Source organism: Macrosteles quadrilineatus, unplaced genomic scaffold (assembly GCF_028750875.1).
Source record: "Macrosteles quadrilineatus isolate MER2022 unplaced genomic scaffold, UCM_ALF_1.0 Scaffold_4__1_contigs__length_99947679, whole genome shotgun sequence".
In the NCBI taxonomy this organism is placed as follows: Eukaryota; Metazoa; Arthropoda; class Insecta; order Hemiptera; family Cicadellidae; genus Macrosteles; species Macrosteles quadrilineatus.
This window is the reverse complement of record NW_026542597.1, coordinates 86,496,089-86,522,818: the sequence shown is the minus strand read 5'-3', so window position 1 is coordinate 86,522,818 and position 26,730 is coordinate 86,496,089. Positions and strand designations below refer to the sequence as shown.

The 26,730-nt window shown below is 34.5% G+C and overlaps 1 protein-coding gene across 1 annotated transcript; it reads right to left on the bottom strand.

Moving 5' to 3' along the window:
* Positions 1-825: 825 nt before the first annotated feature.
* On the bottom strand, positions 826-26,493 carry LOC128992093 (sodium-coupled monocarboxylate transporter 1-like). Its single transcript, XM_054415500.1, has 15 exons — positions 26,283-26,493; positions 13,343-13,620; positions 12,390-12,549; positions 11,736-11,801; positions 11,089-11,140; positions 10,292-10,359; positions 9,024-9,178; positions 8,226-8,366; positions 6,933-7,041; positions 6,019-6,128; positions 5,329-5,512; positions 4,657-4,743; positions 3,722-3,894; positions 3,026-3,230; positions 826-2,422 (listed from the first exon to the last, which is right to left on the bottom strand). The coding sequence occupies exons 2-15, from the start codon at positions 13,588-13,590 to the stop codon at positions 2,237-2,239; spliced, it is 1,944 nt and encodes a 647-aa protein (XP_054271475.1). The 5' UTR covers positions 13,591-13,620; positions 26,283-26,493; the 3' UTR covers positions 826-2,236.
* Between the last annotated feature and the right edge of the window lie 237 nt (positions 26,494-26,730).

The window sequence follows — 26,730 nt, the reverse complement described above, 5'->3', positions numbered from 1 at the left end:
CCAAGGTTTTTCCAGATATTCAGCCAAGGATATTATTTAAGTTTCAAAATGTTTACCACAGCGCCTATGTAGGTAAGTTTTCTCTAGGTGGGTTTTCCTAGGTGCGGAAGCAGAGCACAGAACACGTAGAGCGGAGTGTGAAGAAGCTTATTTACATGGCGGTCCGCTTTATGGTTCTTACACTTCCGTCACACCAAGGTGCACATGTGTTCAAAGCTGTCTGAAGAGTAATTCTTGAACGAACGTAATGAACACACGTTCTTTGTGCTGTATAAAATTAGCTGATTACTTAGCCAGACCATTTACAGTATTTAAAAAGCCCAATGAGAGGACAATTGGGTCAAGCTCCCAACCATAAAAAAGCTTCTTACATTTATCAGGATTGAACCAGTGACCCTTAGACAGTCAGGCGAGCACTGCAACTGAGTAACTTCCCCCCAGCCTTATAAGTATTTATTTTAAATCATGAATCTTTCAAACTAAGCTGTTTTAAATAGGACAGTAAGTTTTCTGGAAAAAATCCCACCGTTTTGTTGTTTCGTCAACACTTCAGGATCATGATAAACAATCAACAAAACACAAGTTATTTCGTTTGTTTTGTTAATATTTTACACAATTAGATATTTCTAAAGTAAACATGATTGAGGCTAAAGTTATTTAATTACACAGTAAAATTCAGCCAATTATTTTTTCATCAGACAGTTAGTGTGTTTTAACCAGTACAATTCACCATCAGTAAAACCAGTATTAATTCCCACAACAGAATCTACATACTAAGTAGAATTGTTTTTCAAGGTTATATACAATAAGGCCTTTAGTCTTATAATTTTTATTCAACAACATACAAAACACTAAAAGCAGGTACTATTGTGTAAGTGTTAGTAATCAGCATCTTAAACATCTCATCACATCTTGTGTGTAACTTTTTACTTACACTACCGGTACTCATTTTTACTATTTACAATGTTAAAAATCTATTGGTCATTCAGATTTCAACTATCTATTGTACAACTTCAATATAATACTTTATTGGTCTTTACAACCTACACTAAGACTATATTTACACTTTTAAAAATACTTATCTTAACTCACAAATATTTAAAAATACTACATTTGATTGGAGAGACGGTCTTCACTATTAAAAAAGAATGATCAGCTATCACAGTCATTTTTGGATGTACAGCTAATTTCCAAAATGTCAACTTAATATTGCACTACATATTTTATGTCACTCTTTACTTTAAAAAAAATATTGAATACCTCTTTTTGAATTGGACTTATACATTTGACATACCGAACATGAGTTACTTAAATAATCTTACAAAATAAAATTAGAATGTCATACGTAAGTTTCACCAACTCGCTTTAAAACAAATTTTGGAAAACTCTTTCATTATAGGTCATTGATTTCTGACACTAAATAATCAATAATATTATTTTAAAGTAAAGCAATCGCCAAACTAACAAAAATGTATCAACAAAATAAAGTTTTAAGTAACATCAAAAATTTACATTGTGTATGTAAATTCCAGGACGTTTCAATAACTTCAACTTGATTGGCACAACTCTGTACTCAATAAATGTGAATAAAGATTATATTAAAGACTATTGACTTTAACTTTGATCGATAACTTACACCCGAACAATGATCAGAATTTACTAAAAGATAGCATCTGCTTGCACCTACTTTCATTTCCTCCTTGAAAACAAGCCCTCTTAATTTTGTTTTTGTTTTGAAACTTGCAATAATTATTTCAACATCCTCGACCAAAAGTCACATATCTTGAGCCAAATCCTTATCACAGTAAGATCTTTTGGAAATGAAAATCTTTTTTATAGATATCAGAATAAATTATCGGTTATAATGTAAAGGCAAGCTGTGCGGCTTAAAAGTTTGCTTGAAAAGAATAAAGTTCAACAAGATTAATAAGAAAATTAGTTTTGTGGCTTTAGATACAGTAAAATTATCACACAACATTGCACTGGTATAATACTGTCCTATTGTAGCAATGTTTTTTTTTCATTTTATCTTAAATTTCTCTGAAAATTTACTTCCTTGAAAAGTTCTAAAAAAAGAACAAAACACACGTGCTATGATGAGTGATTGGTTTCCTATCTCTAAGTCTCTGGGCTCTTAATTACTTAGGTAAGTGAGCTAAACGTTATTCCTTTCTACGACTTCTTAAAATTATCTTTTAAAATCTTAGGTTATTTTTACGGTGATTCCTCTGCTCAATCAGAAAGTTTCGTTCTCCATTTCTAGCCCGTGGTTGATCACTCCTTTGGTCTCAATTCCGTTGCTCCGTGGACAATTATTCTCATCCACCACCATTCCCAAGTTTATCACTCCTTTGTTTTCTCCGTCTTTTTGTTTTGAGCTGATGTCTTTTGATCCTCCCATATTTTCGGTGGAAGACTTCGACTGAAACAAAATATGCATAATGAACCAACATTGCTCAAAGTGTGTGACAGTAGTAATGCTTTACTTACGCTACAGCTGGTCCATAAACATATTCCCTTAGTAGATTTCTCATCCTTATGGAACAGCTGAAGCCAATTTTATTGTTAGTTCTGTCAGGTGCACTGCAGAAATCGTGTTTTGTTTCTTGTTATTTCAGTCATTTAAAACACCGCGTTCCTTAGATGAATAACCAAACAGCACAAATCATGAAATTAACCCTGAAATAATACAAACAAAATTTTGTCAACTCTAGCGATCAGTGTCACCGGACATGAACTGGACACAAAAATCCAGCTTCAAATTTACAATGTGATGAGAAGTCTACTTGATTTGGTTAGTCTATGATATGGTTGTCTACTTCAGGATCCAAGGTAAATGACGGAATTGAAAAATTTTAAATTCATATGACATAAAAAAAATTCATATGATTAGTCTATGAGTTTCCCTTTTTTTTGTAGATATAGGTGGAGATCAGGTTTCATTGTTTGTGACCAATGACCTTAAAAGGCTTTAGAATCAGCTACAAGTAAATATTTACAAAGTTCCTCATAAATTATCTTCTACCTGTACAGGCCAGCCAATAGATTCTTTCACAGAGTTAGGTAAACTTTGCAACAATGAGAGGATCGGAGGAGACAACAGGTCTGGATGTAGACGACAAGGGTCTTGGGGCTCGTAGACCAAACTGCTGCCCAGGCCTACCACTACGGTGACGACAAAACCGATCACAGAATACCACAGGTAGCTGATCTGGTAGAGCACAAACACTCTGGAAAATAAATCATATTCAATTACTTGACAAGTACACTAGTATTTCCTTTACACAAAGTGTGCTAGATGAACCCAGACGATTGGTTCCTCCAATTAGGATCATACTGACAAGACATGTAAAAGAACACTGGAGTGACTACTCATAGTCCTTCAAGCTGATAAACTTGCTAAAAAATAAAATACTAGTTTGAGTGGTTTGGTGATTACAGCAACACTTTGAGCAACACGTAAAAAAAGGAATCAAATTTAAACTAGTTACGATTTTATTCAATTAATAATTATTTTCCACAAGAATTTTTAATAGTCACTGGCTGTCATTTAAGTACATACAGTTTTAATTATATGGGTAACCTATAGTGATGACCACATTGATAAGTTAGTGCAGGAAATCAGTCTCGAACCAGCTATATCTGGCTTATATCCCAAGTCACTACCACACCACGGAGCTTTTACACTCGTACAAACTTCGGTAAATGTTGCAGAACTTACTCTCCACTGTCCAGAGAAGCAGGATTGTCTATGTAGGTTGCGTTACAGTTGCAGCCTTCGAGTGAAGTTGGTTTGTGTACTTCCGCCTCAAAGCCGCGAGTCTGAGCAATCTGTGTGCCGATCCCGATCCACACAATCAGCGCCATCGCTACTGACGATCCTATTAATGCTCCCTAGAAACAAAAGGTACAGCTTATTGTTTATTTCCCAGTATAGTACATCTTGTATCACACTAAACAGATGGTGTGCTCACTATTTTTCTCGTCCATGAAAGAACTGGTTGCAGCAGGTCCATATGGGATGTCTACTTTCAGTTACCAAACTTCTTAAAACTTTTAAATATGGTTTTACTATATCTCTTAACTATAACTGGTAATCATTGGATCAGACTGAAAGAGAAGGGAAAAGAAGTCAATATTGGCACAAGGAAACTATTTTTAGAATTGTACCTAAGTAAATCCAAGTCGTATGATAAGTATCCTTATATATAATACGTGAAGGCGATTTCTATGAAACACTACTCCTCCATTATAATGGACGGATTTTTACAAACAATGTGTCGAAATGAAGTATATAGTTTGTGTAGATGCCCCCTTTCACCAATTCCTGTAATAAAAGTCCTCGGGCTTTGGCTCACAGGCCATCAAAATACCAATGTATTTCTTATGGATAAAAGATTTTGTTTTTTTAAACGGACGAATAATTTGTATTAATTACAGCTGTTCATATAGTAAACTCATGATACACACAAGAGCGTTCGTTTTTCAGTTTCGATAACTGGAGTGGAGTGATTGATTACATTATCTTTGAGTTGACTCTTTTAAGTCATCAGAAATTATGACTGTTATTCGTTTTGAAAAAACCCCAGTAATACTTTGCAATTGCTCAAATTCGAGCAACAGGTGCACTAGTATACAATAATTATTCTATCTTACCCTTGAGTTGGCCCAAGGAAAGAACATTCCAAGAGAGAATAACCCCAGCATTATACCTCCAGCCATTCCATTGAAACTGAGCGCCACCTGAAACATTACATAAATGGTTTACTTAATGGTTCAACACTTTTGAACAATTGGGAACAATACTTTGGATTGTACTTTACTCTTGATAGGAACAGTAGCCAGCACCATAGAGAAGTAAGGTACAGAGGAAACATTCAATGGTACACTTGAGAGGAGTATAGCACTAGTGCTGGTGTCTAGACCCAAAGTTCAACACCGCCCCCCTCGCTCTCATATACTACAATGCTCAGTGTAGGAAGACCCTGTACAATAAGAATTTCCGCACAGTGCTCAGTACTCCTTCCTTGTCACAAATTATTTGTAGCACAACATACTAGAGAGTTGAAAGTGGACAGTCAACGCATAAACATGTTTCCTCTGTACCTTGCTTCTCTAACGGGCCATGCCTTCTCTGGCATAAAGTAAATTATGCAATAAACAATATTCTTTGTTTAAATGTTAGTTGAAAAGAGAGCAGCGTTGTAATATATTTACAAGTTTGCTAATTACATAGACAAAAAATAAAGCCTGCAAGTTGTGTTCGGGTATTGAATTGAAACTCACTGAGAATGTAATCAACAATTAAGTAGCTTTGAATATGTTTACCTCAAGAAGACTCCCCAGCTGTTCCACCACAAAGACCAACATGAAGCTGAGGATACCGAAGCCAGCTGATATCCATTTCGATAGCGAAGCCCCTCTGTGTTCCTTGGGCGTGTAGTCACAAACTCCGTGAAGGAAGTCTTTGATAGTGACTGCGGCGAGGGAGTTCATAGCTGAGGCCACAGTCCTGCGGAAAAGTATACAGTTGTTAGATGTCGGATTGGGGTTTCGAGGCAAGTTCGAGTGACAAAGAATTAATTGCAATACCTTTTTAAGGAAATTATGCTACTAAAACATTGTGTGTTGGTATCATTGGCAAACATCTGGTTTCTCTGGAAGTGGCAACAATGTAGCCTGCAGCCGAAACAGCTGTTGCACTAACTCGGAGCTTCTGCACAATGTTTGTGTTTACACATTGTTATTGCCTTGGTAATAGGCCGGTGTGAACGTCGCCACACCACCACCTTGTATTAAAGAAGGTAAAATAGGACTGATCAATTAGAATATCTTGTATTTTTGTCAGGAGCAAGACGGCAATTCGGGGTTGCCACTTTCTAAAATATTGTTTTGAGAAATAGTACAGATTAACATCCTTACCAATCCTACTCCAAAATCTGAAGTTGTTGATAGTGTATAATGTATATAAGCTAAGATAAACATATGTTTTTCTAAATTCTAGGTAAACAAACATACCCAAGAGATGCCGCAAATATTCCAGCAACAAAAAGTCCTGGAATTCCGTGCAAATGACCGAGAGTATTCATTACGAACAGAGGTAACAGCTGGTCCGATGCAGAAATCACCTGAGAACAATCATTACAATATTTACTTTGATAAATAAAAGAAAGAGCAAAATACTTTTAATACTTTACTTTGAAATGGTGACCATACGAAAGTAGGTATTTTAAGCCAAGTATGAATGGAGATGAGTGTATTATGAGTGGCGCGATCTTGTAGTCTTGTTATTGACTAAAGGCCGACATTCATTAGACACAGCTATTAATCAAAAGCCCACTAAGCCAGTGGCAACTAAGGGACCTACAGTTTATAGTGGAATCTGAACCACATTTTAGCCTTGTAATTAACGAATTGGTCTAATTATCTATTCTACGGATACTCGTAGTACTCACTAGTGCGGACGTTAATCCACACCAGGGAGTATCGCATCCACAGTGCATGACTGTAAATATTCACAACATACATTGGAGTCCCACTAATCCCTTACCTGCTAAATCAACCGTTCGGGGGAAGAAAAATTGCTATATTTACATTGAAAACAACCTATATGTGTTCTAAAACATTACTAAGATGTGGAACTCAGAAAGACCGAGAATCCCACGTGAATTTTAATGACTGGTAAAAGTCTGGGAATTGCTTGTGAATTTTGTATGGAACTGGGTTATTAGAATAATTGAAAATAGCCAATGGCCAATAGTCTCCTCATAACCTGATCTGTTGGTTATAAATAAGGCTAATAAATATTTGTAGACTTGTAATGGTTAATTTTTTATCAAGGATATTTTAAGGTGCTTGGAAAAACTTACAAACAACATAATATGTTTGATTTGAGATACAACTTTGTGAAGTTACACTTTTATCATTTTTACCTTGCTTCTGATGGGATCACAATTGCTGTATTCAGCATACATGATCATTCCTGTGTAGAAGTTGATGCTGAATATGACTATCAGAGAAACACAGCTCACCCATAATGCTCTACAACAATATGACAATATAAGTTAAAAGAACAACAAACCAAGACAAAAAGGAAAATATTATGAAAATTAGTTGGCTGCAGTAGCGGATCCAGCTGTAGATTGACAAGGGGAGCAAGATTAGAGATGATGCCCCTCACCCCACATCGTTATTGTCTCTCGGGGTCACAGCAAAACCCGGAATAACCCCCATGGTAACAGAACATCATCATTGTCTTCCGCGGTCTTAGCAAAATTCATGAACAACTCCCGCAGTCCTGTAGACATGATTGACGTCTTCCGTGTTCGCGGCAAAATTCTGATCATTTCCCGCACCCACAATTGCGGAAAAGTCATCATCGTCTGTGCCGATCACGGCAATATTTTGTTCAATTCCCGGGGTCAGATAGACATAGACACACCATCATTGTCTCCTGCGGTCACAGCAAAACCCTGAATAACCCCCATGGTAACTAACACTATCATCGCCTTCCGTGACCGCGGCATAATTATGAACATCTCCTGTGGATGTGTAGACATTATCGTCGATAATCATCGTCTTCTTCCACGGCTGAATTCTGATCACCTCCTGCGGCCATGTAGATATCATCCTCATTTTTCACGGTCACGGGAACGTCATCATCGTCTTCTTTTGATCACAGTAAAATTTTGATAATTTTCCGCGGCTGTGTAGACAATGTCATTGAGTCCCGCGGTCACAGCAAAACACCGAATAGGCCCCGCAACGGAACATCAGCCCCCTCTGGATTCGCCTCTCTGGTTGGCTGTAAAATATTCTTGTAAGGAAGATATAATATTACAGCATGTTTGCAATTTTTCTTATCTCAGTATTTGTAAGTTTGAGCCCTCTGAACATGCCATCATCATTTTCGGGACTCAAAATATATCTTAATGTTTTTATGTTACAATAGCAGCTTTTTTCTGTCTGTTTTGACGTTACCCATATTTTTACCAATTCAAAACTTGAAGTCTAATGCTTTAAACCCATAGTTTGAGAATATTTGTCTTTTAAAATCCCCAGTAAATACACCAGATTGCTCTCTTTAATAAAGATGGATTAACACGTTGGGTGCTGATGACGGGAATTCCCGCAATTGCTTAACATTGAAATAAATGCAACTTTTATGTTCAAACATGTCGACAGCACGAATAGTGTTAAGCCTTTATAATCAATGATATACTTACTTTCTCGCCTGACCGATGGACTCGACTGACATGTACTTCTGGATGGAAGCCTGGTTGGAGCAAAACATTGTGGTCCAATAGACAGTGCCACCAATCACAACGGACCAAACACTGTGTCGCACGGTCGGGTTGGGGTTCAACCTGGAGCAAGAAAAACAAATTTAACATACTGTATCTATTACGTAAAAGCCTCCTCTAACACAAGGCCATGGCGTTGTGTGGTAACGTAGCAACGTCATGCCTATTGCATGGTAATAACAGAAATAGCAAAAGTGTAAACAAAAACATTTCCTCTAAACTAGTGCAACAGCTGATTCGGTTTGATGGGATTGCCACTTTTGTCACTCCGCGGTCTTGTATTAGAGGAGGCTATGGTACTAATTATACTTATTAAACATCGGAATGAGTTACAACAAAATGTGTTATTTAAGACAGCAACCAACACACTGAAGTGCACATTTTAAGCTGAGTAAAAGGGTCAAAAGTGTAGAACGTAGTGAGATGATCTATGTAGCTTAGACTGACTGATACCAGCTGTTTCTTGGCCAGGTTGATTATTAAAAAGTCAAGGGATCCAGCTGAGTCTATTTTTGAACCATCAAAAAACTACTGAAAGCTACTATATGCGTCCTTGCTCAACAGATACATAGTAACCTAAAACCATATTGTTACGCTTAATATTGCATTTGAGGCCATCAAATAATAACCAAGAACTTATAAAGAACAAAAAATTTTATTTAAAACTGTAACTCTATGGCTGAAAGCAAAAATATGATTAAATTATCGGTGAAGACTTACTCAAAAACTTCTATCCTCCCGGACTTGTAGTTGACGTCGACAATGTGTTTAAATCCTCCGACCAGGTCCTGACCGAGAGCGATGATCGCAACAATCGACAACACTAGCACGGCCGCTTGAAACGTGTCCGTCATTATCACAGCCTTCATTCCTCCCTGGAAAAAATAAGCTTGTTTATAGTTTGAGTCAGTATGAGATATAAAATCATCGATTATTTGTCTATAATTGTGTGATTTGAAAAAACAATCAAATCAATGATTCTATTTCATTATCTCCGTTTCTTCTATTGTTTTGGTTTTTTTTTCTCAATTCTATGATATACTTTGAAAACTTAAGAATAAAATAAAAACATAGTCTGATCCACTAAAATGTATAAAATATTTTAAACTTCAACATAGTTCTATTTCAGAGCTAGCCTTCGGTGGCGTGGGGCCAAGATGCATGGAGTAAAAGCATAAAACCTTTTACTCCATGCATCTTGGCGTGGGGCCCAGTACAAACATTTAGGGGTCTTTTACTATAAAAAAAGTCATAACCCAACAATAACAACAAAGATATCTATGTATGACATTATAATTTATACTACTTTCTTTTTCTTTTTTCATAATTGACGTAAAATTCACAATCTTTTTCATTTTTTTATTTTGCTCTAAAGTGCGGGGCCTTGGCTGTACCTTTCATACATGCCTAAAGCCGACTCTATTCTATACTAAATTACACTTAATTACCTAGTTAATTTTTTGAAATAAAAACTCTTGTCTGAATATATATATCTTAACCTATATAGGTTAAGATTAATTGTGAACAAATACACAATTAACTCTCAGAAAAAAAGTTCCAGGCAGTTGGGAGGAAAAGTTAACAATTCAGTTTTATATTTAAAATCTGTTTATGCTTTTCCCCTTCAAGAGGACTTCTATTTTTGTAAATGCATTTTTTTTAAGTTGCTCTCTGAATGTATACAAACAAATAATGACTAGTTATTGAATATTTTAGTCCTAATATGTAAAATCATTGACAAAAAGAATTAAATATAGACTGTCAGCCGTGCTGTGGTTACCATGGTTACCATAGGTTCTGGCACACACTGCTGGGAGTGCCGTGTAGTTACGTAGCGTGTATGCCATAACTACATGGCGCTCCCAGCGGTGTGCGCCAGAACCTATGGCAACCGCAGCACAGCTGACGGTCTATATTTAAATCTTTTTGTCTATGGTAAAATATAGATTACATTTTAAATTTGTAAAATATTTTATGTAAATTCTTACCTGGGAGGCATAAAATATACAAACTACATAGACCAGAGAGACTGCTATGTATGTGTTCAACCCCGTCACTGAAACATATACAAGAATATGAATTTCATTAATACATGAGTTCTTCGTATGGTAAAAATTGTTTATAAGCTTTATGACTTTCTTATGCTACATCAAAACTTTCAAAATACTCCTAATTGTTTTCTTAATATTTTTTCTCTATATATTTATGAGTTTTGGAGTATTTTATTTTTAGTATGTGTTACTATAACCGAACTCTTAGTCTGCTGTTCTTTTGTAAAATGGGGTAAAATGATCAATAAAAACAGATTCTTTATTACTAAGCTTTGAGTCCGGACAGGTCAACCGAGCAGATCGTACCTGTGGACAGTAATAGATTTTGAATTGTTATTTTTATGTCTTGTTTAAATGTTTGTGTGTGCGTGTTTAATGTTTTGACGACCTCAATATGAGTGAAGATTGATATTCTTTACAAGGATCTAAAAAACTATCATCATTTTGAACGCTTAGAGGAGGTATTAGAAATCGCTATACAAAATGAAGGTAAACTAACCTCCTTTATTTATTCTTTGAGAGTATTAGAGAAACTTAATTTTGAAGCATCCAAAACAGAACTAGTTTAATTTCCAAATTCAATGAGGGGCAATTTGAAAAATGTTGTTGGTTTCAATTCAAGCAATCTACCTATGAAATCACAGATCAGAGTTCAAGAATTGTTTATCCAAGAAAGCAATGAGAGCCTCAGTTACGTTAGTGTGCAATAACTCAAAAAGAAAAAAGAAACTTACCATGACTTAGCGCCAAAGCTGGAGCATAAACAGCAACAGATGTGTACAAAACCTGAAAAAATTGAAGTTATCACAAATAAAAACTGTAATGTTGAAAAAGTTAATATTTCTTTAACGATTTCAAATATAAATCAAACTTGTTATTTAAAGATTACAGGAAACTTTCTCCATGTCAATGATTAAAAAAACAAAAACTCCTCAACTTTGTTTTTTGTTTTGATATTTGGAATGTTATCCTATCTAGAGGTTCTAGAGTAAAGGTGAGGGGCCCATTTCATAATAAAGTACAAACTAATATTATTAGTAAATCAGCTGATCGCCCAATGCAAATCTAATGGAAATTACAAGTTACAAGTTGTAACTTGTAACTTGTAGTTTATTATGAAATGGGCCCCAGGTCTTTGCTTAAAGTCTTCCACCCATGAGATTGTGATTGTGTGTTAAGTGTAAGACAATGTTAATATTTCTTTAATTTTTATTTTTCCAATTTTTCTTTTGTCTACTCCAAACATTTGTTGATTTTATCTACTCTGTTTCCCTCCAATTACGTAGCAAAACAAGTGTTTTGTTTGTCTTATAGAAAATCCAAAACCCTTTTAAATTCACAATATATTCAATTTTTAGATTTACATAAGATATTTACTCACCATTTGGAGCATGTACAATGCAGCAGCTATTACTCTGATCTTCTTGTTAAATCTCATCTCCAAGTACTAAAACAAATGTAAAACCATTCGATTAGGTTAATTATTTAATTTGTGACCAATACTATAGAGTTTAGATTTTCCGATGATTGTATTTTATTGATCCAAAAATTATAAAGTGATTTAATATTTCATTTAATAGATGAAAGCTTAAGGGTGGGACCTTTTTGGTCCCTCTTAAATTTGCACACGTATATATATTTTTTTTGCCATCTTAATTAAATTTTCTTCTACTAGTAACAGATGCTAAATATGAAGAATTTTTATTATGATCTTCTAGGATAGGAACCTAAGAATTAGTTTACATTTAAATTTAAGGCAGTCCTCAATGTTTGTTTTCAATTTGAGCTTCTATTACAGCTAGAAAATTAGAGTCCAATTTTCTAGAGTGGACTCAATTTTCAATCTAACTATACCCCTTTAGAACAACGTGCAAAATCATCATCGTAGTCACCAACATCACTTCCTTTACTCATTGAAGGGAGAGAAAGGATTTAACTTTTAAATATAATACAATAAATCATGTAATAAACCTTTAGGTTTGTTAAGGGAATTTTACATGTTGGAGAAATTAAGTTTACAGGTGTAACCTCTTACCTCGTAACATGAAGTTAGTCTCAACTTCATGTACACAGGCAGGTACAGGTATGAAGTTATAGGAACAACAATAACAAAAGCTACGCAGGTCATCCAGAACTGAGTGCCGTAAGTATACATCTCCGATGGATTCCCTAACAGTTCAATGGCGGTGATGAACCTGCAAAAGAAAACGGTTTGTTAGACTAAATGTGTGCATTGCAGGGAAAATCTACGCATACTGTTCGGAAGATATTTTCCTGTAGATGTGTAGAATCCCTTTATAAATTGAAATAAGCTAAAAAATAAGCACAAAATTGAATTTTTGAAAAAAATAACATGGTTCTTGTTGTCATGCTGGTGACAAAACAATCAAATTAACAGAAAATCAAAAGAAATTCCATCTCATGTTTTATTAACAGTGTGGCGTGAAAATAGAGAAGTCTGTACGTTACATATTTTTGGTTGAGTTTTCGACCACTGGACGACCTCTAGTCTTAATTAATCTGAGTGTGGTACCACTTGTGGATCTATTAGCTACTAGACTTAATTTTTGAGGCAGTGAGTTTTTAATTTGTATGGTCCAAGATGGACATTTGAGTGATTCAACCTTAATAATTTAGTCCATAATATTCAGCCAGTTAATTTATAAGGAGTTAAATCTCCCCTAATCAAAGCAAAACATATGTATAAAAATTTGATATCTGTGCTTTTATGTCTCTGTTTTCAGTGTGACCAACATAGATATGCATACACACTCCAGTAGAAAATTAACTTCTTAAGAATTTCCATAGATTTCTTACATTACTTTGATCATACTCGTTTTAAAAACTCTACTTGGTCAAGGTCTTTTCTAATGATTATTTTTTTTATGTTTACCCCAAATTTGAGATCATCTCAACTTTTCACACTCATCTTATCAATTTCTACATTCTTCCTACATTCTAATTCATGGTATTAATAACAAATATTACCCAGCAGCCAAAGACATAGCCATGGGAATCGTGCCCATGTCGCTCCCGCCAAGCAGAAAGTCAGCGGAAGTCTCGGCTTTGCTGCCAAACAAAGCGTAGAAGGTGCCGATGCAGCATGAGACGACGAGCATTGCTGCCAACACGACGTAGTCGAGCCACTCGAACGTCGGATGCTCATGTTGGGGACACAAGTCAGATGCCAGCACTGCGGGAAGCACGACTAAGGACGCCACGAGACCCAGAGCCATCTTGGTGCCTCAGCCACAAGTGATGACTTCCTGGAAGACATTGAAAAGTTACAGATATTCTTTATGATGTATTTCTAGGCATTAGATATTATTTTGTGCATTTTTGGTGTTTTTGTAATGGTATTGTATAAACCCTAGTGTTGTTAGTTGTTATTATCACTATCAGGCGTCAGATCAGGCGTTGACCTTCAGTTGACATTGTTAAGTGACAGCCCAATGACAAATTAGGGTCAAAAATTGTCTCTACTCGGAATAGAACCACCGACTCTCGGATTTGGTGAGGTTTGAAGTCGGTTGTATTTTTTTACAAAAATAAATTATTAAACCCTAGTATTCTTATCTCATTATGATGCGAAATTTCCTCAATCAAAGCTAAATCATAATCGGTTTCATCCAGAACTCATCATACGATGCGACAGACACTTGCACCCAATCAATTATTGCACTGCTCGACCTCATGGCATCGAGCATCAATCTTCTGCATCATTTATTGAATCGTAACACAATCTAAACTGTTGCGTCACATGAATCAAGTTCCAACTTTGTAATTCAACTCTCTATTGGAATCTAGAAGAGTCGTTGGCATCTAAGACTGCATATTTTTTGGTACTGTACATGAGTAACAAATAAGATTATTTGGATGAGTAAATAAATGGAAATACTATAACTTTTTTATTGAAAAGAACTTTTTTAATGGAGGGCTATTGGGGCTAAAGCCCCCCCCCCTCCCCCAATGTACACTGGAAATATGAAATAAACTATACATTTTGTCGTATTTGAAAACACTTCTAGAAGTTAAAAATTACTTTAAAAGTCACCAAACGGCTTACATAATTGCAAATTTTCCAGGGGAGGACCAACGAACCCCCTCCTGGTGTGGAACACCCCATATACAACCCCCCCCCCTTGACAAGATCCTAGAACCACCTCTGTTTACTACAGACTTTTTCTGAATACAAAAACTTCATTCATTTTGAAACATTAATGAACATGGATGAGTCGCGACTTATCCATCACCGGCGCCGCATCACGTTTCGCAGTCGTTCTTTAATTAATGTTTAAATGTTTTGTGCGTGTTTTCGTGTGTGTAAATGTCAACATGTTTTTTGTGTAACCATGACGAACTCAACACCGAGGGATGTTATATAAAGAAGCTGGCGTTCAACAAACCTGAAGATGTGCCAGTGATAGGCATGAAACAGCTGTAGTTTCATAAAACTACCGAGGATCGATGACAGAAGCCAGGTAATTTAAACCTTATTAGTGAAACATTAAGTTTACTTGGTTGGTAGTTAATTAGTGATTTAAGATTCATTAACAACATTTCAAAGACTTATAAGCTTTTCATACTGTGTTAAATTCTCATCTTACATCTATAAGCTATACTTATTATCCTTGCATATCTATCTTAGAACAAAAGTTCACAGCAAGTCTAACTTGCCGATTAAAATCTACTCAGTGACATCAAAAGTGAATTATCGAACTGTTGCAAAACCCCAAGTCATCATCCGTAATAATTCTCAACACCTAATATTAGTAGGATTTTTTTTACATCACAGTTGGCGGCTCCACTATAATTAAGCGAAGGTCAAAGAACATGTTTCCTTCAAGTGCAATTTGGTATATCCAATAAGTCTGTGATTGAAATATTTGTATTCCTATCTTGTATTTCTAGTAGATATGAAAACAATTGATTTAACTAACGATTAGTTGTAAACATGAGGTTTTAAGCAACTCAATGCAGTTTAAAAGATGCCCATTCAATTAATTCTGGTTGTCTAGGGTGTCTGCAAATGGAATTTTAATCTGACAACAAACAATTTTAGGAGTTTGCCAACTGGTTTGTTGATCCTTTGCAAGATTTGCAAGAGTACCTATTCTTATCGATTGAAAAATCAGCTGAGTCTTCTGAGTTGGCATTGAAAGATCAGCTGACATTTTACATTGTTGTTTGCATAAACTTACAATAGTGAAGTAGACATCCCATCTGTTATGAAATAGTTTAAGACAGGTTTTAACTCTAAGAGTATAAATAGATGAATAAGGTTAAGGAATGAGGCTTCTCTTTTAGTTTTTCAAGTCGAGAGTTGATTCAATTGATTGTAACATAAAATATGCAATTCAGAAAAACATTCAGTTTTTTTCTATCCACGCCAGTGGCATCTGTAAAGTTGTTTTGTAAGGGTCCAAACAATTCCCAAAGGTTTCCAAACCTTGGTCTTGTTTACTATCTGTCTACCTGTTGTTAGAAAGCATAATTAATTTGACAGCCCATTGACTGTGTCTAGTAACGATCTTGTTTGGAATTGAACCAGCAGACTTTAGATTAGAAGGTGAGCACTAACCACTCGGTTACCCAGACTATTTTCATTCTTAGGGTATTAAAAGTTTGTTGTCTTGTAGTATTCTTAAGTTTGTCCTAACTTAGTACCGGTACTCTAGAGATAATTTAATACATTAATATACTTCACACAGTTTTTTGGGATTTTTTAACAATTCCCTAATTCTCATATCCTTTGTGTATTTTTCTTTTGTCCTTCAATGTCCGAGAGGAAATCCACCGCAAAAAGGTACATTCCGCTCCCAGAAACTCAATACATCATAACTCTGGTTGATTAGGTTTAACCAGCCAGATTGAACTGGTCGGAACCAGTTGCAGCGACTACGAACCAGTTCAACTGACTCTGATCAGCTGCTAGCTCCAACCGGACTTCATGGGCTGGGTGGAATTTATAGGGGTATAAACCTAGCAAGTTCATGATCAGGGTCGTAAGAGGTGTCAACGTATACTTTGTACGAGTTAAGGATGTGGAGTATAAGGACCATTTAAGAATTTTTGTGAGAATTGCAGATTTACCAAAGGAACAGAGTTTATTCTGGAAAAAGAAACCCAAAAGGTTACAGTATACACACAAATCAGAATATTTCACTGTCATTGACAGCATATTTAGCAAAAGAAATATTCTAAATTTGTTGTGTAAAGGAAAGTTTTGAGTTTCCCATTATAATAAAATGCTTTTTAATTTGTTCAAGTGTGTAAGACCTGGTCCCGAGACCGATTTACTTTTTTGTTTTGAGGTCCCTAGAGGCCAAAAAACACCATCCGTTCAAATTCATATATATATATGTGTGTGTCAGTTAGCACGATAACTCAAGCAAAAATGATCCGATTTTCATGAAATTTGTGTAAATCTACATTTATTCAAACGAGTTCGAGAATCAGCATGATCGGACTATAGGAACGGGGGTTTATGGAGTAAAAATAGGTTTTCCCCATTTTTTACTCTAAAAACACAAAATTTCACAATTTATTTCCAAACCATTTTGTAGAGCTTAAAAACAAATAATTTAGTTTATTGAAGCCTTATTATGCGCCTAATGGTTACAGAGAAAATTCAAAAAAATTGTAAATTTAAAATTCCCATGTTGTTCTTAAGGAGATTAAGTCAACTGTGTAGTTTGCTTGATTATGAACAAATTTGGAATGAATTTGGAAAATACATCAATTTCTTACTAAACTATTAACATTTTACAACAACAAAAAACTTTTTTACCCTCCCGTAGCAAATCTAAGTACTCGTTAAATTAATTCTACATATTTAAATAGGGGATAATTCTGATTTATTATCTGGAGGCACATTAGTGTAAATCCAATCAGGAATATGGAAATTCATTTTAAGTTCATAATATTGTGTGCAGATTTTATATACAAATATAACTTCTTTGTCAATATGAACTGTATACAAATTGTATGCACTGCTACAATTAATTGGATGGTCTTTGGTTAAGCATATTCATTATAATATAGCATATATAATCACTGTGCAATTGTCTGTTAGTATAAAAGGAGAAAATACTAACTAAAGAATGTTGTACAGTAAATATCAGTCTGTTAGACACATTTTAAATCAGAGATTTGTAATGTACAGCCATATTAAAACAAAAATAATATTTTTGATAAAATTGAAGAAAATTGACAAAAATATTTTAAAGAAGACTTGAATGATGGGTAAAACAGACTGTCTGCAAGATGAAGAGTTGTTAAAATTTTGTAAAATAGATTACATGTATGTGTGGTCTGATTTTGATTTTGGTATGGGTACAATGGAGAAGTACCCAATGAATTAAGTAAAATGTTCAAATTATTGAGATTTCAACTAATGACTCTTTTTACTCTACTGAAAATGAATACTTAAAGAATAAATTTAATTCTAACTCGAAGTATATCATAAAAATATTGTGTAAACATAATTCATTACCGGCATTGGGTCAACCACCTGACCTACCACATGGAATGTGGTTTAGCCATGTTAGCCATACACTTCTCCCCCCCCCCTATTTATTCCCCCCAATCTAACTCTCTCTCTCTCACAGGACTTCAAGTGTCAATGTGTGCTGAACTAACCACGCCAACACTTTAGTTCTGAACCTTCACAAGCGTCAATCAACGCAAAATCAACATTGCCTGAGCGGTTGATTGAGTGTTGAGCAATCTAATGGTGTAACGGGTTTAGTGATTGGCATTTCTTGACTTGGTAACTAAAATGTGTGGACCGAGAGAGGTAGGGGAGCCTACCTCTCTTACATGTGGTATGTTGAAGACAACAAAAATAAAGTGAATAAATTCATTGTCCCCCCCCCCCTAACATCACACCTCATTTTCATGTAACCAATAAAACACAATACCTAACTAGCAAAAATATTAGATTTTGTCTCCACAAACCCTAATATTTTTGCTAGTTTTCATATTTTTTTTTCTACGAGAAAACATGATTACAAAATATTAATGTTGGAGTGTTGTAGCTGCTAAACTATATAATAACTTGCTACATATGGGTCATATAACATCCACGTAAGGAAAATGGTCAGGATTTCAGTCTACCATTGGCCAGTAAAAAAAATTGTTGTTGTCAAGAATCAAAAAATTCCCGTCTAAAGAACCATAGAAATAAAATATCTTTTTTCACCGATTGTGACATCCCCAAAATTCAAAAATAAGAGAAAACTAGTTTAAAATTACAGTAATACCTACCCTACTACACAGAACAATCCTTTTAAACATACTCCTTTAATACTGAAAAATATTAGATTCAAAATCACACATTTTTCAACAGTTCAACAATAGTGCATTCGACAATCATTGGACATAAGAGGCTAAATTTGAACCTAATCGGTTGATTAACCAAAATAGTTTTGATATATATTTAATATAATTATTCAACATATTTGACACCACAAGGATTTACGTATAGATATAATTTCACGAATATTAGAACAGAAACGGTATGGATCATGTTATATAAAAAAATGACGTCACTCGCCCAGGAATTGTATTATTTTTTAATGAACGTTTCAAAATCGTCTATACCAGCTGTTATATCAGGACTAGATTCGGGCCAGTGACGTAATTTATTATGACCCACCGTTTCCGTTCTAAAATTCATGCAATTTACTAATCGGTAAAAGTAATTCGTTAAAACTAATTTACTGCGCAATCTTTAAAGATTCTGCGCAAAACGTTGTTTGTTTCAGTATGTTGTGACGTACATCATCAGGATCAGGATAAATCTGGTTTTATCAGGTTCAAAGGTATTTCAGAAGCCAATTTCAATAATTGCCGATACCCAGTAGGTGTTTTTATACCTCGCTTGAATGGAGTTGTTGTTTCCAATAGGAATAGGTTGTGGGAAATTTTCTACATTTGACTTACGTACGTAAAACAATCATGGATTAAAATAATTTTATATCCAACAACTTCATATTTTCGATTAAATTAAGTGGTAGGAAAATATTGAAAACGGATTAAAGTTACCAGTTAATTTTCTTCCTTAAATACAATGAAAAATTTTAGTTGCATTTGTTACTAAAACTACTGCAAAACTTGAAAAAAATCATTGATAAATACTGAAGTATAGTAGTCTACTTACTTGGCTGAAAGTATATTGTAAAAGTTATTCTGTGTTTAGAAGTTTGTTCAAAATACGAGTAACTTAATTAAAACATTCTATACAGATTGTTAACAAACAATGGCATGTAAAAATGAATAATGCCTTTGTTTAATGTGCAATCCAAACGTTAAGTAATCAGGCGTTTAATATACTAAAAATAGCTTCGCTTCGCCCCACCCTTAATTAAATATTTAATCGTAACACGCTAACTGAAATTTCCTTATAACAACAGTTTTTACTATAATTTATAGATTATCCCCATAGTTCATCTAAATACAATTTTTGCTGCTTATAGATAATTTTTATACGTTATCTTTATGAGTTTACTTAAAATATTTTCATGTCAATACAAGGCAGTAGTACACAAATTCTTTTAGAATGTAAAAACAAAATTTATTTTAGACTACTCATCCTACCGTTAGTTCTAAAACCTAATTCAAATTATGTTTTTATCTTAGTTTAATGTCAAATTTACGGCGTGGTATTTAATTTTATGTTTAATTGGTTAGAGTAGTTTTTAGTGGCTCAAATAATCAAACATTTATAGGTAAAAGCAAAGTCGCAATCTACATATTATTATACACCGACTAGAAACGTGCTGTAAGATGTAATTCATCTTTAAGGGAGCATGTTTAAGCTAGGCTGTAAATTATTATTGGAAATTTTGAATCGATTCCAAACCCCCCCCCTCCCCAAGTCAATACTGGTTAAAAGTAAAATAATTAAAATATTTCAAATAATTACGACTATAGTAGTACAAATTAAATTTTATAATTAAGTAAATATAAAGTACGCTATAATTCATGAATCAGTAAGAAATTGAATTATGTTTTAGATAGCTTTGCAGACACATCTGCAATAAGAGTAGCATATATTTGAAAGATGACCCTGATTAATATTACGAATTGATACCCATGTAAAGAAATGTGACGGTTAAAAAAGGAAAAATCCTTCCTTTGTCCGTGAAGATTGGTTTCCGTATGTTATTTTCGCAATAGATATAACTGTTGAAAGAAATTCAAAGTGTAAAATCCGTTGTACAAATGTTATTACGCTGGTTAGGAAAAAACCCTGATTTTTTTACTTTAGAGCTATCTATGGAAAGAGGCCGCTCTCTTATAATTAATATTTTTTTCACCACACTATGATGTTTTTACCTGTTTTACATACGTTAATTGGTGGTTGGAAGTTACGTTTTGCTGGCCATGCCAGCTGTCATCGTCATTTGGGGACCGAGCAGGTTTTTACATCCCTAGGGCCGCAAAATCAGCTGTCCGCTTACTTTTTAAAAACATGAATGCATAAATACGCAATCAGTATCCATAGCATTGCAATAGAATTGTTTTATTGTCACTGTTGCCTAGCAACTGTATGCTATTATTTTTTCTGATTCCTCAAACTATTCCTTCACATAACCTTAAGTATTTGTGTTGACAGTGTGCATTATTATTGTGGTGAATAGTGGTAATAGCGGACTAGTGTGGTGAAAAATATTCGTACCACGGACCGAAATGGTTTGGCGGCTCTCGATCGAGCCGGCAAAACCTCATTTTCGACCCGCAATTGGATAAACCCACAAAAGTTTTTCAAAAGTTCTTTCTTATAATTAGAGAGATATTGATTGTACAAGTAGGTATACTCTTGTTTTTACACAGTTTTATGATCTATATACAGTATATAAAATCCAATGTATGTATGTATGTTTGTTTGTTTGTTTGTCCTTTATGGACTCCAAAACCGCTCGACAGATTGTAATGAAACTTTCAGGCATTATTAAGCATTACTCAAGGATGGTATGCGTGAAGTTTGGTGCAGATCCGTCAAAAGGGCTCCGCCCCAGTGGCTCTGGAGTTTCCCATGTTAACCTTATTAGTACTCATAATTAAATGGAATTAAAGAATCTTATAACAGCTGGTTCAACTAAACAATTTGATTCTCTGATGTTCAAAAGCATTAATACCCCCGCCGCAGCAAACCTGCAGACTAAGCGAATTTCCATTTGACTGATTGGATTTACACTGAAATGTCTACTTAAAAATATAACATTTATTCTCTATTTAAATAGAATTAGTTTAACTAGTACTTAGGTTTGCTGCATCAGGGAGGGTAAAACTGTTTTTTTAAACGTTAATAGTTAGTAAGAAATAAAAACATTTTCCAAATTTGATCAAAATATGTTCATAAACAAGCAAACTACAACAATTTACTTATTCTCCATAAGAATAACATGGGAATTTTAAATTTACAATTTTTTGGAATTTTCTCCGTAACCATTAGGCGCATAATAACGCTTCAATATACTAAATTATTTGTTTTTTAAGCTCTACAAAATGGTTTGGAAAGATATTGCTAAATTTTATGTTTTTTGGGTCAAAAATGGGAAAAACCTATTTTTACCCCATAGAACCCCCCGTAAACCCCCGTTCCCATGGTCCGATCATGCTGGATCGCGAACTCGTTCGAATAAACGTAGGTTTACACGTTTGTACCAAATTTCATCAAAATCGGATCATTTTTGCTCGAGTTATCGTGCTAACGGACACACACATATATATATATACTAGCTGACCCGGCGAACTTCGTATCGCCTAAGTTATAGGTTTCCCCTAAGACAGACCGATGGAAAGAAAGTACCGTTACGTTTAATTTTCAAGATGATCTCGTTCGCATCGCTCAATCACGTCCTGGTTGAAGTTCGTTCGCTACGCTCACTCACCTTTGGGTTGGAGCTCGTTCGCTACGCTCACTCACCTTTAGGTTGGAGCTCGTTCGCTGCGCTCACTTGCCTTCAGGTTAGCTCGTTCGCTACGCTCACTCGCCTCCGGGTTGAAGTTCGTTCGCTACGCTCACTCACCTTTTGGTTGCAAATTAGCTGTTGTCATAAATGTAAAAGAAATAATAGTGCTGCACCCTGTTGGTAATCCTTGTAACTTTAATGCTATTGAACATCATAGAACAGAACCAACTTGTTTAATTGAAACAGCTGTTAAGATTCATTAATTCCATTTCTCATAAGGTTAACATGGGAAACTCCAGAGCCACTGGGGCGGAGCCCTTTTAAGAATTTCGAAACGGGAAATAGTTTACGTCCGATTCGCATACCTACAGAATTTACACACCAAATTTCATAACGATCGGTGAAGTCGTTCCGGAGGAGTTTGCAGACAAACACTGTGACACGAGAATTTTATATATTAGAATATATATATATATATACATATATAATATATATATGAATTTGAAAGGATGGTGTTTTTGGCCTCTAGGGACCTCAAAATGAAAAAAAAATCGGTCCCGCGTCCAGGTCTTACCATGCTACTACGGTGAAAGCTTTTACTACGGTAAAAGCTTATTCCCTATATGGGAAATTCGCTAAAAAGTTAATATGTTTACCAAAAGGGTGCTGCACTATTATTTTTTTAAATTTAAGAAAACAGCTAATTTGCAACCAAAAGGTGAGTGAGCGTAGCGAACGAACTTCAACCTGGAGGCAAGGTACCGTAGCGAACGAGCTAACCTGAAGGCAAGTGAGCGCCGCGAACGAGCTCCAACCTAAAGGTGAGTGAGCGTAGCGAACGAACTTCAACCAGGACGTGATTGAGCCATGCGAACAAGCTCATCTTGAAAATGAACAAGCATTTGACATAAAACGACATTAGGGCAGGACGACGTCTGTCGGGTCAGCTATAGTATATTATAAACATTCAATTTTTAAAATTACACAAAAATGAATCACTCACTTCAACACTTATTCACGCAATTGTATTTTGAAAAAAATCACAAACCAGAAAATTAAATGAAAATATATCTACTCACCCATTCAATAACGTACTACACTACGGCACATCCCGTATAACCTACATTGCTCATAATTTGCATTGAGTTGCGCTGGTCGCGCGTCCGTGAATATTATAAACAATGACACTACAATGTGGAGACGATTTTCGCAAATTCATTGTTCAACTGTTAACAAACTGTTGTTCCGATCAATAGTTGCGGAGTAAATAATGACTACCTTTGCAACAGGGACAAGGTAAAACTTTCGTTTGCAAATTTTCAAATTTGTAAGAGTATAAAAAAGATATTTGTCATAAAATGAATTCGAATGAAGATTGAATCATGTTTAATTATGATGAATGTTTGTTTGTTTTTTATTATTAAAACTGTAATATTATACTATAATAGTGGATATACAATGTCTGTATTACCATGAAGTGTATTACATTATACCATACCACACAGAAATAACTGATTATGTACAGCTAGATATATTATTTTATTTATTTCCTATTTAAATATAATTAGTTTAACGAGTACATAGGTTTGCTGCAACAGGGAGGGTAAAAAATGGGTCTTTGTAGTTTGTTTGTTTGTTTGAAGTTCAATCACGCATTAACTACTGGTCGGATTGTGTTGAAATTTGGTATGATTATAGCTCACATTCCCGATTAACATATAGACATATTCTTATCTCAAAAATCCTTTCGGGCCCCGCCCCTGCGGCTCTAGAGTTTCCCATGTTAACCTTATAAGTATTCATATTTAAAAGGAATTCAATAATTTTGCCAGCTGTTCCAACTACACAATTTGTTTCTATGATATTAAAAAGGTTATATGGTTTACCAACAGGGTGTAGCACTATTAGTTCTTTATACATTTATGACAAAAACTAATTTTAACCAAGCAGCAACAAAAACCTGTGGGAACTTTACTTCTTTCTATTGTTTATATGAAGTGGTAGAACATTATGGCTATATGAATATCATAAATATTATGGCTATAGGAATTAAGACTTACTTCCACTAGTCGTATAAAAAATTACTTATTGTACAAATTTAGATAATCCTTCAATTAATCAATAAGTACATACACTTATGTCCGGAAGTAATTCCAATCGTAAGTTGAGGCAAGCATTGGAATAGTAAAAATAAATATTATTTTAGTTCACGATTCATAAACGTTTAATATTATGAATTCCATTTTCTTAGAAACGCACACGTAAAAATATTGCCTCGCCTTTTATGAAATATAAATTTTACTCAGAATAAATTATATATTTATTTCGGAATCTGTTATGGAAATATTAAGTATATAATATGAATTCAGAGGATATTTAATCCTCATATCCAGGCAGTTATTATAAATTATTGAGTTCATTCAGATAGTCTTATTACAATGTCACTAGTTATTAATTTATAACGTGTATCTATACTTTCATTGCGGAAATATTCAATTATCTTTATACCTACGTTGCAACAAGCATATTGTGTCATATTTTAAGTAAACCACAAATATTCAAAATACTAAACAATTTACCAACGTGTTATTTCCCTCCTCTCTATTAATTTGTATTTTATAGTTTTTTTTTTATTTATCTAAATAGGTGTTACCCCTAAGAAACATTATTTAACATTATTCAATACAAATAAAAAAAAATTAAATATTTGGTGCATTTTATCTTTGAAAGAAACATTTATTTCTATAACTTAAAATTACCTTAAGAAAAGAAGTGTTCGACAGGTATAAACATTCTGATTTCATTCTTCATCTGAAGCAACATATTTAGCAATCGTGTCCTTGTGTAAGTTCAATTGAGTAACTTTTACTTACTCGTTGTTATTCAATTTTATGTTTCCAACATTCTAAAATATTTTGCAATATTAGATCCCTGACTTGTTATGCGGTTCCTCTGCGTAATGTGCGTAATATGCGTAATGTGCGTAATGTGCGTAATGTGCGTAATGTGCGTAATGTGCGTAATGTGTGTAATGTAGCCTACATTTAATGCGTAATGCAATGCAAAATGTAATGCGTAAGACAGTGGTTGCTTTTACACGGAAGTGCGTAGATGTAACGATTAGAATTAAAATGAAGAATTGAATATTCGCCATGTAGCTATGGTGCAGATATTCAGACGGTGAATTGCATAGTCAATGATTGCATCTTTCTACTACATCTCAGTTTTCTTTGATATACTAAGCAGAACTTAAAATATAGTCACTTTGTTTGGAGGTTTTTATACAATTGTATGATTTATAAAAAACACATAAGTGTATAAAATACATTTGAGCATTACGTTAGCACTTGTTTTATAAATTTGTATTTTTAGTATTACCGATATACAGAACTAGGGCTATGTCTATAATTGTAACTTAATTACGATTGTAGGCCTACATAGTTAAGGGAGTACACATTAGTTATGAAATGATTAAGGAGTGAACACGAAGTTGATGGAATACAGATATTTAGCACAACACGATTTACATATTTAGATTATAATTTCAGTCCCCTACTTTGATTAATATATACAGTTAGTCGGCGACGAAGAAAATCCATTTATAGTGAAAATATTTTGCAGAAAGTATTTTGTACAGAATTAATGATAAAAACTCTACTTAGTTCAACGCCCTGTTCTGTATAATTAATACAGGTCTACTTAAACGTAAATAACCGGGTATACAGTAATAGTGTGGAAGAGTTAGCTCCTTTTAAGAGTGAAAAGAAGAGTAACTTGAACTCTTTTAAAAATCATCGTTGTTGATTTATTTTAAAATTAAAATAAAATAAGACTACATATCTAAAAAAAAAAAAAAAACTTGTGGGGACTGAAGCATCTTGTTGTAACAACTGAGGAAAAAACTTCAACTTTGAACTTCAACTTTTGAAAAAAAAAAATTAAATGTAATTCTATATTTTTAAAGCATTTCCATTAATCAAATTCATTCAAAAATTAAAACCTCCTACCTGTGATAAAAGTGATGATTTGGACGCATCCACCGATTCTTCTTCCAAAGTTCTCTTTTGCTGTTGAGTCGAGTCCTTAGGTGATCTATTTTCGTAACTCTGGAGATAAAAGGTCAAAAAACTATTTCAACTTGCACCTCGCCTCACAATCGGATACACTGCGGACGTCAGGGTGTGAAAAGCGCGCGAAACTGGTCGAAAGAGCGGCAACCGGCGCTGGCGAGCGGAGGGAATGAGGAGGAATTGGCAAAGTTAAGTATTATCAGTCGCGGAAGAGGGGAGGGAGGGGGGAGTACGGATAAACAAAACAATAAAGGAATAAAGGCGGTCAAGAGGAGTACGAATTGCGCTCGCCTTGGTGTGGAGTGAGAAATTATGAAATGGTTACTAGAAATCTAGGCTATACTTTAAAATTTAAATGTTGAATATACGGATAAAAGTGTGCAAG